Genomic DNA, 17,377 nt, shown 5'->3' with positions numbered 1-17,377 from the left:
GTGCTGGCCGGGGAGGGGGACAACGGGGCTGGCCAGGGGCGATGGGGGGGGGGGAAGGGAGGGGAGGGGAGTCAACGGGAAGCAGGGCAGGTCGTGGGGGGGGGTTGGGCTGAACAGGGCTGGCTGTGGGATATTGGGGGAGGGGGAACAGACCGGCTGGGAGGGGGCAGGGCTGGCCGGGAGTAAGTGGGGCGGGAAGCACAGCTGGGGGGGATTGGGTGCCATGAGGGTGGCCGGAAGGAAACGGAGGGCAGGAAGCAGAGCTGGCGTGGGCAGTGCAGCGGCGCTGGCCAGGGAGATCAGGAAGAGGAATGGGCCAGCGGGAAGCAGAGCTGGGAGTGGGGTTAGGGGCCGCGAGGGTTGCCAGGAGGAAGGGGAGCGGGAAGTACAGCTGCCGGGGGGGAGGGGTGCAGTGGCGCTGGTCGGGAGGAAGGGGGGGTGGGAAGCAGAGCTGGCGGGAGAGGGGTGCAGGCAGCACTCAGCCGAGTGCCATAGCGGGAGGGAAAGGGGAAGGGGGGTGGGGATAGATGGACGGGAGGGAGAGGCAGGAGGAGGAGGAGAAGAGAAAGGGAGAGTGAGAGGCAGGAGAGGGAGAAGAGAAAGAAAGAGACAGAGAGAGAGGCAGAAGGCGAGAGAGGCAGGAGGCGAAGGAGAGCTGAGACAGAGAGGGGGAGGCAGTAGGAGGAGAGAGAGAGAGATGGCACGAGAGACCAGAGGCTCAGGAGAGAAGACCAAGGTGGAGGAAAGACCTGAAAATCCCGTCTTATGATGGGCTAATTGGCTAGTATTGAAATAACTACCTCTAATTCAATAGACTGGATATGTAGGAAGTGCTAGGGAGCTGTCTTTATAGAGTCAGTACTGAACCAATAACCACATATGGTGGTAGCCTCTATCTATGCTATTGTAGTTGTCATGTGTATTTTACCTAAAACAAGGACCTGAACACCTGTGGTCATGATCAAATGGCAAGATACTCCTGGCAGTCTTTCAAGAATTAGACATGGTTAGTTCATGGTTTTCTGGCTAAATTCCATTTTCAACAATTGCATTCTATCTGTCTAAAAGACTTCTCATGGCTTTGACACAGTAAAGGTTTAAAAACTGTAGCTATAGATTACAATGGATCCTCAGAATTGGCTGGTTAAAAATGATGGCACTTGCTCTTGGTGAGAAATAGATGGAGAAGGGGAGAGTGAAAATAGAGACAGTGGGCCAGATTCTTACCTCGTATAAATCAAGGTAGCTCAGATCACTTCACTGGAGCTGGACTGATTTACATCAGTGATGGATCTAGCTTGCTGTGATTGATTTTCCAAAAAAGGGAAACATTTATTTATTGCATTAAAAACACCTAAAACACACATTCTTTTTGCAGAGAAAATTTTCATATCTTTTAAAATAGATCTTACTCCTACCTGTGTTTACTTGGTGGCAGAGCCACACCTGTCATTGAAGGCAGGCTGGGGATGGCCACATCTCTGAAGACCCTGCTAGTCTCCTTCAACTGCAGGGAGCCATAACCAGTTCTTCTACTCCAAGGAACAAGAAAATAAAACAATCAGTAGGGGATTCTTTTTATTTCAACAATCAGTTTATTGGATTCTAAACGTTGTAGGGCAGTTATTTAGCGGTGCAGGAGTTCTGCAGCAAGATTGCCAGAAGTCCCTTTCTGATACTGAGGTATCTGGCTGCAGCAGCTTCTAGTGTAGCATGTCTGGGCAGGCTGTTCTGGCAGGAACGCCTTACAGGCAGCAGAGAAAGAAGTTGGCAGAAAGAGGTGCAAAAGTCCCCAGGCAACATAACCCTGCTTGCTGTGGGTTGACCCAAGCCCTAATGCTTTCTTAGTTTTCTCCACACAGCCAGCCCTGGAGGTATGAGGGAAAGAGCAAGTCAGACATGAAGAAACAAGCCTGCAATAAAAGGCCTCTTAGCTTACCACTTATTTCTGACTGTTTCAGTCTGTGACACAACCCTCTTTTAGCTTTTCCTACCTCTCTGTAGGATTCAGTGAGTCAGCATGGCGGTGCCATGTGAAAATTTCCCTGCCCTTTCCTGAGGAAGAGTTTGAGAGCAGCTATAAAGTTAAAGGAGACCACTCAGGGATCATCTTAGGAGTGATCTTTTCAGTAAGTGGTACACTTACTTTTCTAGCATGACAGAAAAGTTCTCCCTTCAGTCCCGCCCTATTTAGAGATAGTATCCTTCTGTCCTACAAATAAAGGGGGGGAACCTTATAGAAGATCAAAATATGCTCATTGTTTGGACCCTGAGAGGCTAATTAATCTTGTTTTCTTCCTATAAATCTGAGGAAGACTGAAGGAAAGGTTAAAGGTATCAAGATTCTGACCACAGGAGTCACTCCTCTACAAAGGAAATTTCTAACTCTGTTTTCCCAGTATAATTATGAGAAAGCCATTGAGGGACTCTCTCTTCCTCCATCTCTCCCTTTTCCTAGTTTGCCACAATACAATTCTTCCTAGAGTAAAAAGGCTCTACAGGTGCAAAATGCAGAGGAAACTCATTTGTCTTTCTGAGAGCCTGAGCAGCTTTTTCCAGACTTGGACCTAGAGCCTACACAGGAGGAAACTCAGAATCAGTTTTCTGAAAAGTAGCCTGAAACCTCTCTTAGGATAAGCCTTTTTAAAAAAGGAAACGTGGGAAGAAATGGGAATGAAGCCTGGCCTACACTTTAAAACTAAATGTTACTCCAAACCTGGGATTATTGGCATTTTCCTCTTCCTCTAATTGAAACTTCAGAATATGAAGACTAAAACACCATCGACTTCAACCTAGGGTAATTGATTTCCCAGGGCACAAAAAGGGTTAGGGCTCTAGCCAGTTGTTGTTCCAGTGCTCAAACATGCCAAAGACTGTGGAGTATTTGACTGGACATTCATAAACAGATTCCTGTGGACACCACAGTTCAGGATACATAACCTAAATTCCAGTGTAGCACCAATTTCTAAGCTCACTAATTGATCTTAAGAACACCTACTACACTTACTATATGAACCTCAGACAGAAAAACTCTCAACTTCACATGCAACACATAATGTTACAACTATGCTGCTTTGGCCTACCTGCCTCGAAGGATGTTTTCCAGAGTGTTTTCCTTGGGCAGAAAAGAGTTTGTGTAAATCCATGCTACAACTACCTGCTGATTGGAGTGCATTTTCTGGAAAAGGTCCATAAAGGAGCCAGCACACAGTCTAGATTCTATTCTGGAATAACATGGTTTTGTCAACTAAACAGCTAAATGAAGTCATGCAGTCTGTCACTTACAGGTGTTTACATAGATGCCAATTGAGGTATTTGTTGGCTTAGATGAGAATGAAGATCTCTGGCACCAATATACCACTGTGAGAGAGATTCCACTTGTCATCTTCAGAAGGTGCTTAATGTCTCATGACGGATCAGAATGTCCTCACTTATGCTGTTGCATAAGTATCAGTGTATTGGTATCAGGATTAGTGCAAAACATTTAAAGAACAGGGAAGTTCAATCATGGAACAATTTAATCTTAGGTTAATGGAAAAATATTAGAGTGGTTAGATAGGCCTTAAGAGTTAAAACTTCAGTCCCAATCAGCCAAGATGTACAAATGATGTCATATAGTGTTCGTAGCTATAATCATGCAATTTTTCCAATGTCCAAGACCATGATTGTTCTTTTCTGTTCACAGTGTTCTCCAGGACAATAAGGGCACAAATGAGCTGGGTGGTTCCACATTGTCCAGGGAGGTCCTGATTCTTGTATCCAGTCAGGTGGCAACTTCCTGTTATGCCTCCTATACAAGAAGCATCTGCTCTCATAGAAAACATTTTGCACCCAAGCGCTGAAAAGTTGTCCAATTAATACACAAATAGTACCAATTAAAATGATATATTCAGATGTTTACACGTGTTAGCCTTGAGAGAGCATTCCACAAACAGGATGTTTTCAAGGGCCAGTATATATGGTCTTTAGTCCAGTCCACTTCCCGAATTAAATTCCCTTAATTTTTGCCTTTGTTCTCCTGCTCTGAGGACAAGTAGAATTGCATTGAAGATCACCTGAGACTCTTATTTCCTTAATTCAGTGGTTCTCAACCAGGGGTATGCATACACTTGGGGTTATGCAGAGGTCTTCAGTGGGTACATCAAATTATCTAGATATTTGCTTAATTTTACAATAGGCTACATAAAAAGATTTAGCAATGTCAGTACAAACTAAAATGTCATACAGAGTGACTCATTTATACTGTTCTGCGTAATATACACTGAAATGTAAGTACAATATTTATATTACAATTGATTAATTTTAAAACTGAATGGTAAAAATGAACAAGCAAGCAATTTTTCAGTAACAATGTGCTGAGGCTTTTTTTTTGTATTTTTATATCTGATTTTGCAAGCAAGTGATTTTAAGTGAGGTGAAGCTTTTGGGTATGCAGAACAAATCAGATTCCTGAAAGGGGTATAGCAGTCTGGAAAGGTTGAGAACTACTGCTGTCGTAAGTGTCTTCCCAGCCTGGTATCTCTCTTTTGATACATTCCAGCAAAAATCTAACTGTATCTTTTGTTTCCACATGAAGAGCAATCAATGGAGTCTTTCCTTCTCCTATTAGGATCCCTTTCAGCTTTAGGTCTACATCCTATACCTTAGCTCCAGGCAGAGAGCACACACTTCTGTTCTCCATATCAGCTCTGGTGAAGATATCGTATCTGTTCTTCTTAGTGGGGAATCACCAATCAAATAGACCTGCTTTTTCCAGGTGATGGAGTGATTATTTGTCCTTCCTCCTGTTCTACCTGGCTGCAGGTTGCCTTGTTTTGAAGTATTCTGTGGATCATCCTGTATCATGCTAGAGCTCTGAACTCTGGGTATATCCATTGATTCTTCCCCTCTACTAATAGGACTAGCCGTCCTTCTTTACTTCCTTGCCCCCCTCCTTCAGTTACTGTGTGTTAGGCTCTTTCTTCATTTTCCAACTTAGCACACCTATTCTTGAGCTATAATTTTAATTCATTACTCCATCTTTTCCTCCGCCTGGTTACCATAGTCACATGCTACCACTGGCTGCATTTCTTACCCGGAAGTCTCCCTTCAGAGTTCTTCAGTCCAGCTTGTATCCATAAGTCGTGGCTTTTCCCTTCAGCCTCCTCTCACCTTCCCATCATCATCTGCACATATCCCCTTTGAAACTCAACCATAGTTTTCACCTACATCTCCAAATCTCAGATCTTCTCTTCTATTGGCTCTATCAGGGGGTACTTCATACAAAAAAAAGTTCTTTTCAGGTATTCTCTCTAGGATCATGGACATCCTGCAGCTTCCATATGAGGTCATCTTCACTGTCTCTTCTATTTGCTGTGTCACTACCACTGCTGTCTCTGTATCTGCCATAGCCTTCCCACATAAAGTCCTGTCACGGAAAAAGAAAAAACAACAAAAACAGTCCCCACAAACACACACCATCACAATCTCCCAGATTCCTCTGTTTATAGCTCTGTTCACTGGCTGACTGGTTGGGACCCCAGTGAGGGAAGCTATGCCCTCTAATCATGGTACTGCATTTCTCATAGCACACTGCCCCCCCCCCCCCAGCCTCTGCAAACTAAACAGAAAAAGCACACACACAACTTATGCACTGTCTCTAAGGAACAGCTTGTCTCCTCCTTTCCTCCAACAGAACTCCCACAGAAATTCTCCTGTTTACAGTTCTTTTGGCTGGCTTCTTGTGCTGTTTTCTTCACCCTATGTCTTTGTACATTGGATATGAGCATTCAGACCAGGTTTCTGTGGCTCTGAATAAAGAAGTATGAACATATGAGGGGAGAACAACTTTTGCCTTTGAAAGATTCTGAAATGTACCAGTTTAAGTCATCTAATAACTGAAGCTATAGCACTAGTATTTTAAAAATAGTATGTGGATCATAAGCAATAAACCTAGATATTTTCTGAACTTTATACTGTATTTAATATTGATGTTTTTAGATCTCTCCTGGCATCAAGAGTATATAATTGTGAATGAGAGAGGAAGTGTTCCAAAACTTTATAGAGGAGATGTGTGCATAAGACTCTAAGATTTGATTTGGACTGAAGAAATTTGGGAACCTGTGATGAACATAAGAATGGCCATGCTGAGTGAGACCAAAGGTTCATCTAAACCAGTATTCTGTCCTCTGACAGTAGCCAGTGCCAAGTACCCCAGAGGGAGGATGAACAGAATAAGTGACCGATCCTGTGTCACCCATTCCTAGCTTTTCAGAAACAGAGGCTAGGGGCACATTCCTGCTCATTCTGGCTAATAGCTATTGATGGACCTATCCTCCATGAATTTATCTAGCCCTTTTTTGAAGCTTTTTACAAAAATCTTGAACTTCACAACATCCTCTGGCAAGGAGTTTCACATGTTGACTGTGCATTGTGTAAAAAAACACTTCCTTTTTTTGTTTAAACCTGCTACCTACTAATTTTGTTTGGTGAGCCCCTACTTCTTGTGTTATGGAAAGGAATAAATAACTCTTCTTTTATTCACTTTTTTCCTTGCCAGTCATGATTTTATAGACGTCTGTCATATCAACCCCCCAGCTGTCTCTTTTCCAATCTGCAAAGTCCCAGTCTTATTAATCTCTCCTTATATGACGGTCATTCCCCTAATAATTTTTATTTCAATTTTCTGAACTTTTTCCAATGTCTATGTAATGTTTTTGAGATGCACGCAGTATTCAAGTTGTGGGCATACCATAGCTTTGTATAAAGGCAATACTGTCTTATTCCCTGTCCCTTTCTTAATGATCCCTAACGTTCAGTTTGCTTTATTAATTGCCACTAAACATTTAGTGGATGTTTTCAGAGAACTATCCACAATGATTCCAATATCTCTTTGAGTGGTAACAGCTAATTTAGTCTCCATCATTTTATACATATAGTTGGGATTATGTTTTCCAATATGCATTACTTTGCATTTATCAACATTAAAATTCATGCTATTTTGTTGCCCAGTCACCTAGTTTTGTGAGATCCTTTTGAAGCTCTTTACAATCTGCTTGGACTTAATATCTTGAGTAGTTTTGTATCATCTACAAATGTTGCCATCTCACTGTTTACCCCTTTCTCCAGATCATTTATGATTAGATCCTCAGGGTACAACCTGGAAATGTGGAACTACTATGCTTCCTTAACTTTCCAGCCTTGGCTTTCTCTTACTGTGCTTCTGCCAGTGACAAACAGCAAATCCCTCCAGGTGCTATTATCACTCAGCCACCATCTTGCAGACACACACCCAATTAAGTAGCATGAATCCTTTCCAAGTCACTCATCAGCTTAGTATAGGGAAATACCAGCAAATATCCCAACCCCTCAGCCTTACATCCCAAAAATATACTGCCTTACACCGTTCAAGACTTTTTCTTGTATAGTGCAAGCAAATTAATTAGTTTGCCGCTTTGTCAAAGGAGAGTGGGCATGCACCAGCCTTTGTAATCTGAGCAGATTCTCCAAGCACTTTAGACAATCTTATTGGTAAGGATAAAACAGTAAAGTAAGTCTCTTAACTATAGAAAGATAGCAATATCCAGTGAGAAAAACTATGAGGTTAAAGTTCTTCATACACAGGCTGAATTCCCTTCTCAGCCTGGGACCAACATCCTCAGTTCAAAGTGTTTGCCTTCCCAGCATTGTTTTTGCCTTTAGCTTCAGTAGGAGAGGAGAGGTGTGGCTTCATGATGCCACTGTCCCTTATTTTATTCTCTCAGTTCATGGCCCTTGGAAGATACTGGTCCAGATACGTCCTGGTGGGCCTTTTTGAATAACAGAGTTCAGCAGACTTCATTGTTTGGACAACAGAGTCATAGAGTTGAGCAGTCCTTATTGCGTGGTGCTTGCACAACTCTCCCTTACTACAGTGGTTCTCAACCTTTTTCTTTGAAGCTCTTTTGAAATGCTATAAAAAACCACATGACCCACTTGTGCCACAACAAATGTTTTTCTGCATATGCAGTAAATAAAAACCATAGCCAGCATGAGGGGGTAGCAAGCAGGGCTACATTCCTGAGGCTACTGGTGCTGGCTGTGAGGGGACACCTAGGGTGGGAGCCCCATGCCAGTAGGGCCTCTACAAAGCTAGGTTGACTTCAACCCCATGCAGCAAGGGTTAAGCTTCAGATTTCTTCCTGGGTCTCTGTGACTCTAATGCTGTCCCCATTCTCAGGTGTTTTTTTGTTTGTTTTTTTTGACAGACCTCCTCTCCCCCTACCCCCAAAACCTAGTTGTGGCTCCACAGGGGACTTCAGACCCCTGGTTGAGAACCACTGCCTTACTGAATTGTAGAAATCTTGTCTAAAATATCCATTGACCAGCAAGGGAATTAAACACCTGCCAGAGAGTGGGTCACCCACCTTTGTCATCGCTGGAGAAATAGCAGTGGGCAACTCTGAAACTCACACCATATTTCAATAACAACCATATAGCAAAATCTCATAACTTCATACATTCTAACAATATACCTATTTTGATAGTGCATTGTGTTTCAGAAGGTCATGTCCTTTCATATGGCATATTACATGGCATGCTTTGTATTAAATATCACAGCCATATATGAATGAATGTGCGGGGGGGAGTGTTACAATGTGCTACTTTGAGGTACGGTGTGTCACAGACTTCCTGGAATATCATTCTTTGTTTTGTCCTCGAACATTGTGTTAGTGATGTTTTGTGCTCTTTAAAATTTAGTGCTTTAACAAGTGCCAAGAGAGGCAGTCATATTCCAGTTGTGGAAATGTATAATTTATAACTGGTTTAAAAAGGCTGTTAATTACTTTGTTTTGCAAAGAAAGTTGCCTCTGTACTTGATACGCAGTAATTACTTACAGTGCAAAAGTAATTCATAGAATTGGACTTTGCCTGTGAAATTTCAGTTCAGCATTTAATTGTTTCAGCAAAATTGCCATTTTTTTAGAAATGTAAAATCTGTCGCCATATGTGCATTTCCAGAATGTAGTGTACTAGGAGTTAAGATTAAACAGCCTGTGAACTCGTTTAAAGAGAGTGATGGTCAGTCTATGTACTTGCCAGCAAGGTACCGTAAATATACACTCACCTCTCTTTCTAACTTGAAACCGTCAGGTCTTCAGACCACTAGCGATTTAACTGGTATGGGGCTGTTCCAGCCCGGCTGGGCCCACTGGGCCACACCATGGCCTGGGGACACTCTGGTCCAGCTTGAGTAGCCCCAACTCGTGGCAGGCTCAGTCCGGCCTGCCTGGAGCAGCTCACTGCACAGCAGGTACAGTCAGGCTGGAGCAGCCCCCCACCCACACCACAACATGGGTGGGAGAGCCACTCTAGTCTGGCTGGGCCTGCTGGGCCACTCCATGGAATCCCGATTAACAGATTAAATGGGATTTTACATCCCTGCAGACCACCCCATCTAACAGTAATGTATAACATGTGACTTTTGAGCTGAGGTAGGAGTGGATGGTAAAATTAAAGGTACAAGCTGCTGAATGTCCTCAGCTACCATTATAATCCTGTAACAGCAAGACTGGGACCTTAATAGGGTTTTGAACCAGACAGTCTGGTATTCGAGGGTTCTGTCCAGGAAAAAATTAAGAAAATACCAGATACCTAATTAGAAAATACCAGACATTTTATGTAAGTTTTATTATTATTAGGAGTATCAGTACCTAGTTGTGTACTGCTTGGCTGGTAGACACACTCACACTCAAGAGGCAGTACGCAACTATGCCGGGGGGGGGGGAGGGAATCCCTGGGGCTGGACTCGCTCGTGCTTCGCCGGGACCGTGCGCGGGATGGGCAGCGTCCCAGAATCTGTGTGCACCCGGGTCAGTCCTGCTTCCCGCTGTCCGATTCTCTCCCCCCCTTCCTCCTGACCCCCTTCCAGCCAGCTCCCCCACCTGATATTCCCCGACCAGCCCTGGTTCCCGCCAGCTGAGTCTCCCCCCGTCCTCCTCCCGATCTCCCCCAGCCAGCTCTGCTCCCTCTGACCTCCTCCTGGCCAGACCTGTTTCCCGCTGGCCAGTCCCCCTGCAATCTCCTCTGACTCTCCCCCTCCCCTTCCCGTCAGCCCTGTTTCCTGCCAGCCGGTTCCACCCCTGGCCACATCCTCCCGGCCAGCATTCCTTCCCCCCACATCTGAGATCAAGTGTGTCTGGCATTTTTTTTAAGCCACCTGGTAACCCTAGAGACCTAGTATTGTGTAGCTTTTGAACCCTGCATGGAGAGAGTCTAAATTTGTATGACTGTTTCAGGCACTGCTAGATAAGAAGAATAAAGTTAAGGAGCCAAAGAAACCCCTTCGTTTTCTTCAGAAGATAACAAAACTTGTTCCTCGGCCCCTAACTCCAACACTGCCAAGCCCATCACTTGTAAGTTGGATGTTTTTAGATGTTCTTGTGTTCTTGCTCTCTAAGTCCTGTTTTAGTCACTATCAAGTTACTCAAGGGGTGTCCAGGAAAACATGGGAGCTAGTTAGTTTTGTCTTCTGTACTGTGTTTTCTTCTTAAAAATAAAACTGACAGACTGTGTAGCGTTAGACTTGTGCCTACTTACTGCACTATGAGAATCTTGCTAGGTTCAGGGAATCAGTTTTAAGAAGCACGGAATTCTCCATTAGACTATAATATTAATCCAAAATAGATCTAGGCTGGATGGGTTAGTGTTTGGTGGATCTTCTTACACCCCGTACCTTATCCCTCCTACAACCGAAGAGATGTTCCCTAAGGGTGGTTAGGATTTTTTAAAGCAGGTTCCAGGGTATGTGTTTTCATGAGTATTTTTCCAACACTGGCCATTCCTGTTTCGCTATTTAGATATTGTGTGACCTCATTATGATAGTTTCAGTACCTCTGAATTTTACCCAAATAAATCCTACTATCTTCCTGTCCAGTTCTTCAGCTGAAATTGGAGCATAAAGCCCTACTTGGGTAAAAAATAAATAAAAGGATATGTATGGATACGTCTACACTTGCCCCCTACTTCAAACTAGGGAGACAAATGAAGATTACTGAAGTTGCTAAGGAAGTGCGGGATTTAAATATCCCGTTCTTGATTAGCCTAGTCGTGGCTGGTCGCCATTTTGGAAATTGACCAGCCCAATTTAACTTGCCGCATATAGACGCGGTAATCCAAGAAAAACCCCTTAACTCAGATTAACTGGTACTCCTCATTTGAGTTAAGGGGTTTTTCTCGGAGTACCAGTTAAATCGGGCTAGTCAATTTCCAAAATGGCAACCGGCCGTGACTATGCTAATCAAGCACAGGATATTTAAATCCCACACTTCATTAGCAACTTCAGTTGCCTTCATTTGCCTCCCTAGTTCAAACTAGGGGGCAAGTGTAGATGTACCCTATCTGATCCAAAACGATGGCAAACAATACTTCTTCGAGGAGCATCCCTATAGATGCTCCATCTGAGATGTTTGTGGTGCCGCCGTTCCTCTAGTTGGAGAATCAAGGTAGCAGCGCCTCTGTGGGCTGTGCACGTGAGGCAGCCATCCTGTGGCTACCCCACATGCACAGCCAACCATCCCTTCAGTTCCTTCTCTGCCGCCATTAGCTTCAGTCAGACCAATAGTTGTCCTCAATGATTTCTTAGATTTATAGTTAGAGTTATTCAGTAGTTGTTTGTTAGGTTTTTAGATTGTTCTTATTAGTTTAATGAATAGCTTAATTTTTTTTTTAACCGTTCCTGCTTTTGTGGCAGTTTTTTTTTTTTTTGGGTGCCTGGATCCCTAGGATTTAAAAGGTGACTGTCCTGCAGACTTTCCATCCCAGTATTGACAAGACACTCTCAGTGAGTCTGGTGTCTGGGTCAGGCATATTCAACTAGCAAGTGTGAGAATTTGAAACAGCGCATGGCACGGACAAGAAAGATCAGAGAGGTCCAATTGAAACTCTTGCTCCTAGAGAACTCAGTGCGCCCAGCCCCTGACCTGGAGCTCATGACACCACCCAAACAACCATTTCCGATGCCAGTGTCAGAGAAGGCAGCTCCTTCAGGGTCAAGCTCCACAAATTCTGCCTCAGCACATTCCTCAAAGAAGTGCTGTCACTCCTCATCTTGGGGTGATTCCCCCTCAATAAAGTGCCTCTAAGAAATGCCTCTGGCACTGGCAATAACCAAGGTACTGGATTGGGAGGCACCAGGCATGTCCTGAGGAGCTAAGAGGATTCGGCATAGGTCAGCTCTAAGGTGCCTGGCAAGGCAAAGTCTAAATGGGCCCTGTCGTCTCCGACACACACTCCTTTGGCATTGACAAAGCCATGCCCCTGCTCTGCACTAAGCCCTTCCATGCCACTGTCTGCTGCCCTGTCAAAGCAGTTCAGGCACTCAGCACCACTGATGTAGCAGACTGTACTGACCCCAGCACCGATCCCCTCAGTGCCGCAGTCTTTTAAAATCAATGAAGACCTCTGTCACCTGTGCGCTGAGTACCCCACTTTTTGGCACCCCAGCTACATTCTTGCTTCAACCTATTGGCTACACCAGCAAGACTGGCAACTCTGCTATCCAGCAATGAGGAGGAAGAGTCCTTTGTTGGCCTCCACATCCCCCTGGCCCTCTTCCTCAGAGCCAACCCAGCAGCCACCACAGTGATTACCCCCACCGATGCAAGTACCTTCAAACTGGCCTTATTGGAACCTATGGGTCATGTATAGGTCCCAGCACCCTCAGCCTGCTCCACTGCCTGTCACTTCTTACAGACCACAGGCTTCTTCGGGCCTTGTGGACCCAGGTAAGACCACATGGCAGACTCCAGCCACCATTCCTTCAGTCTGCATGAGGTCAGATAAGAAATATTATGTGGCACCTCAGGGGACAGACTTCTTATTTTCATACCCCACTCCCAAACTCCTTAGTTGTAGAGGCAGGGAACCAAAAGGAGAAGCAGAACACTGCATGCACTACAGCCTATGATAGGGATTGGAAGTGGCTGGATTTATTCAGAAGGAAGGCATACTTGTCATCCACCCTCCAGTTCAGGAGCACAAATTATGCTGTTCTACTTGACAAACAAACGAATACATGCACGCATGCACAGAGTGTTTGGGCAAATGTCATCTTTTATAGAACATTTGCCAGACAACAAGAGAGAACAAAATAGGGTGCATAGTAGTGAAGGAGCTCTTACTTCCCATACTGCACTACAGGCTGTTTTGGACTCAGTGGATACAGCAGCGCAGTCTATCTCCACTGTTGTAGTTATGAGGTGAGCGTGTTGGCTACACTTATCGGGGTTCCCCAGAGAAATCAAGGTGACAGTAGAGGACCTGCCATTTGAAAGATCAGAATTATTTGCTGAGTCCATTGACACATCTCTCCACACACTGAAGGACTCAAAGTCTACTCTTAAAACCTTGGCAATACATATACCTGGAACCAAGACAGATTCTTTACACAGAGATGTAAGACCACTCCATTCACTCAACTACAAAGGCAATATGATAACAGGCATAGGAAGCACCAAACTAGGGGCAGGCAACCCATAGGTCAATCATCAACTTCCCAACTTTCAACATTGAGATAGACCTTTTAAGACTTGGTCGAGGGCATGATGGCCCTGATCTCTCCAAAGCACCATCTGGACATTGCTGCCCATTTGGCAACTATCTGGAATCCTTTTACCCAGCCTAGAATACTATCACAACAAACAAATGGGTGCTAGAAATTGTACAGACCAGTTATTGCCTCCCCTTTTCATCTTCCCTCCTCGTCCCTGTTGAGGAACCCATCTCATGAGATTGCTTATAGCCAAAAAAACGGGAGGATGTAGGCCCATACTCAGTCTATGCAACCTTAATCAGTTAATTTGCACACAGTGTTTCAAGAGGGTAACCCTATCTACAATAATCCCTGCCTTGGAGAAAGCAAGCTGGCTGTTGACCCTCGACCTACAGGATGCCTATTTTCATATTTCAATACAGCTAGCACACAGAAGATACCTACAGTTTGTGGTTCACAATTGCCACTTCCAATACAGAGTCCTCCCATTCGGTCTGTCTGCAGTCCCTCGAGTATTTTCCAAGGTTCTTGTGGTGGTAGTAGCACATCTCCACAACCTAGGAGTGATAATTTTTTCATATCTGGATGATTGCCTTTTGGAAGCCTCAACCTATGATGACACAGAATGAGCGGTCAGCATAATCAGAACCCTCTTTGACAAGCTCAGCCTACAACTAAATCTTCAAAAGTGCAAGTTAACTCCAACGCAACAGTCGGAATTCATTGGAACTCACTTAGATTGCAGGTGAGCCATGGGCATCACTCCTTCGTCAAAGGTTTCTTGTGCTCACAGACCTGGTGGAAACAACACAGAACAGCCCTCAGATCATGGCAAAGTTTTACCTACAACAATTGGGCCACATGGCAGCAGCCACATTTCTAGTCCAATATGGTCACTGCAATCAGAGTTACGAACAGTATACAAACCTCACTTTCATCATATCAACAGGTGATGTGCTATGCCAACCAAAATAAAACAATCCCTAATCCTATCATGGTGGACAAATTAACACAGTGTTTGCAATGGAATTCTATTTCATCCCGAGGCACTGTCAGTGACGCTTTCACAACAAGGTGGGATGCATCCATCATGTATACTTTTCCACCAATACTACTTTTCCATCATTAACTTCTCAAGATAAAGCAGGACAAGCCACAATCATCCTAGTAGTGCCCTGTTTGCTCAGACAGACTTGGTATCCTTACCTCCTTCATATGTCGACAACGACTCCATGGCACTTTCTATTGCTCCCGCATCTCCTTACACAGAGTGAGGGTGATCTAGGTCTCTCCAACATACCAACTCTATAGCTTCAGGCATGGCTCCTTGCTGGCTCACAACAATAGAAGCATCTTGCTCTGCACCTGTAGAAGAGATCCTTCTGAACTGTTGCAGGCCATCTACCAGAATATTATACTTATATAAATGGCACAGATTCTCTAGTTGGTATCACAACCAGCAGGTGGTACCCACATCAGGCTCACTCCCCCATATACTTGAATACCTGTTATTTCTTAAAACCACAGGGATTTCCCTCCATTCTTTAAAAGTACACTTGGCTGCTCTTCATCTTTCTATAGAAGATAACTCTGTCTTCACTTATCCCACCACCAAACACTTTATGAAGGGTGTTCAAAATAACTACCCACCAATAAAGATCCCAGCTCCACCCTGGGACCTCACCTTAGTGCTGAGAACATTAACAGGCAAACTATTTGAACCCCTGGCCACCTGCTCAGTGCTACATCTCTCCATAAAAGTGGCCTTCCTAGTAGCCATCATTTATGGCTAAGCCTCGTGAAACCAGGTTTACCTGTGCCGATGAAGAAAGGCTTCTTTGTCGGCGCATCGCGTCCAGACTCCCCCGATCTGCCGACAAACAGCTGATCGGCAGATCGGGGCAGCCATTTAAATTTAAATGAAGCCGCGATTATTTTAATCGCGGCTTCATTTCCCTCTTCCGATCTGGCTAATCTACATGCCTCCGTCGAAGGAGGCATGTAGTCTAGACACACCCTAGATGTCCACAGGCCAATTATATTTTACTTAGAAAGAACTAAGCCACTCTGCAAATCTGCAAGACTCTGTATATCTCTTTCTAAACAAAGGCTTTCCAAATGGATTTCTGAATGCTTACAACTCACTTACCACACCTTTAATCAGGAGCCTCATCTACATCTACAGACACATATGGATTTGCAGGGCTCTTCTCAACTGGCCTAATTAGATGGGTAGCCCTTCAGGCTAGCTCCTGTTTCTTATGCTTTCAGATCTTCTTCAGGACTGCCAAATGTCTTGCACTCATGCATGCAGGCATTGAACTTAGGCATGCAGAAGTCTCATCAAGCCTCTGCTGCTAGAATCTCCTATCATGCAGGGATGAGTTTCTTTTGCAGTTACCTCTCCTTGCTGCCAGGGCTTTCTATAAATAAGATGATGCTTCTGTCACAACCACTATGAGGACACTGGTTGGGAGATGAACATTTCAGGAGGCTGTATATGGGAAGATGAAGTGACAGGGACAGAGGGGAAGATTAACAGAATGGAAGAGACTAATTCAGGCCTCCACAACTTATCCCCTTCCCCTCACAACAGCTTGACAAAGAACCGTAAACTGTATCAAATGACCACCGTGAATTACGGAGAAAATCCGAGAACTAACATAAGACTGTGACCTAGAGAGACAGGCCCTATGAAAAGACCTAATGTACTTGAAACCTGATAGGATCTCCCTGTGGAAGATGGGTGACACCTGGTAAGGCAGGCAGGTAGTCATATAATCTATCAGGATATGATTTCTCAGGTACTTCTTGTTCTCTAAGTACCAAGTCTAGAAGAAGTAGATTATAGGATATTGACCTAAGAAAGGTGACAGCTAGAGACTTGGTGTGTGTTTGGGCCTATAAATTTATTCTGATAGTGACTTCAACTGTAAAAAATGAACAAACATTTATAACGTGTCACAATTATCTATAATAGTAAATGCTGATGGGGTGTGCATGTAAGACAAAAAATTCCTAGTGCTATAATTCATAAACTGTGCTAAAGCCATTCCAGGTAAACAAGAAAAGCGAGGGACTGGAAATCAATGAACCAAAATTGACGAGTCAGGAATTAGCTCCAATTTGTGGACAACAAAATGAGGGGATGGGCCATTCCATCCATCACTCCCCTTTGGGGTCCTGAAAAAGAGACTGTGGAGGAAGCTGGCTACTGCAACTCTGACTGACTGAAAGATGGCAGCCATTGTGACTGCCATCCCCCACTGTCTTCTGGAACTCTGTATCTTCTTCATCCTAATCCTAACCACAGAGCGGGAGCCAAATGATATCACTGCTTCCACTGGCTCCAGCTCAATCCCAGCCACTACCCAGGATATAAAACTTTGTTATACACAGCCCTGTAGGAGGAAGAGAGCCTGGGACATAAGCCCTTGTTTCAGAGGCCTGATATGAGGCAGAACCTGCTCACAGAATATGGCAAGAACAGAGCTCATATTGCAGAAGTATACATTCCTAAGAAGTGCTAGTCACAGAGTGCTCAGGCAAACACATCCTGATATCAAGTGGCACTGGAACATGCCGATATCAAGGACATTCCCCAAGGTAATAGGAACACACTGTCCCTTCTAAAAATAAGGTCAGCATGATAGTTCTTTTAATCCATATTTTAATTCTTGCCATCCTGCACCCCTAATCATTTATGTTACTCTTCTCTGAACTCCCTTTTGAAATCTCCAGTGTAAATTTTTGTATAGTCTGTCTCATATTTTTAAAATATAGGAATATATATTTTTGTCATCTTCCAGCCTCTGGAAGTCAGAAGCGCGATGATCAAACTCTCTGAGAAAATAGGTATATCAGTTG

The 17,377-nt window shown here is 44.2% G+C and overlaps 1 protein-coding gene across 4 annotated transcripts in view; it reads left to right on the top strand.

Moving 5' to 3' along the window:
• CFAP91 (cilia and flagella associated protein 91) overlaps positions 1 to 17,377 on the top strand; it is a 69,842-nt gene that overhangs the window by 21,058 nt on the left and 31,407 nt on the right. For all 4 annotated transcript variants that reach the window (XM_075905497.1, XM_075905487.1, XM_075905504.1 and 1 more), the window contains one exon: positions 10,257 to 10,373. In XM_075905497.1, coding sequence (XP_075761612.1) covers positions 10,257 to 10,373 — 117 coding nt within the window. The remainder of the gene's footprint in view (positions 1 to 10,256; positions 10,374 to 17,377) is intronic.

The sequence above is a fragment of the Pelodiscus sinensis genome, chromosome 1, assembly GCF_049634645.1.
Source record: "Pelodiscus sinensis isolate JC-2024 chromosome 1, ASM4963464v1, whole genome shotgun sequence".
NCBI classification, from domain to species: Eukaryota; Metazoa; Chordata; order Testudines; family Trionychidae; genus Pelodiscus; species Pelodiscus sinensis.
The sequence above is the reverse complement of the archived record's forward strand: the minus strand, read 5'-3'. Positions and strand labels throughout refer to the sequence as shown.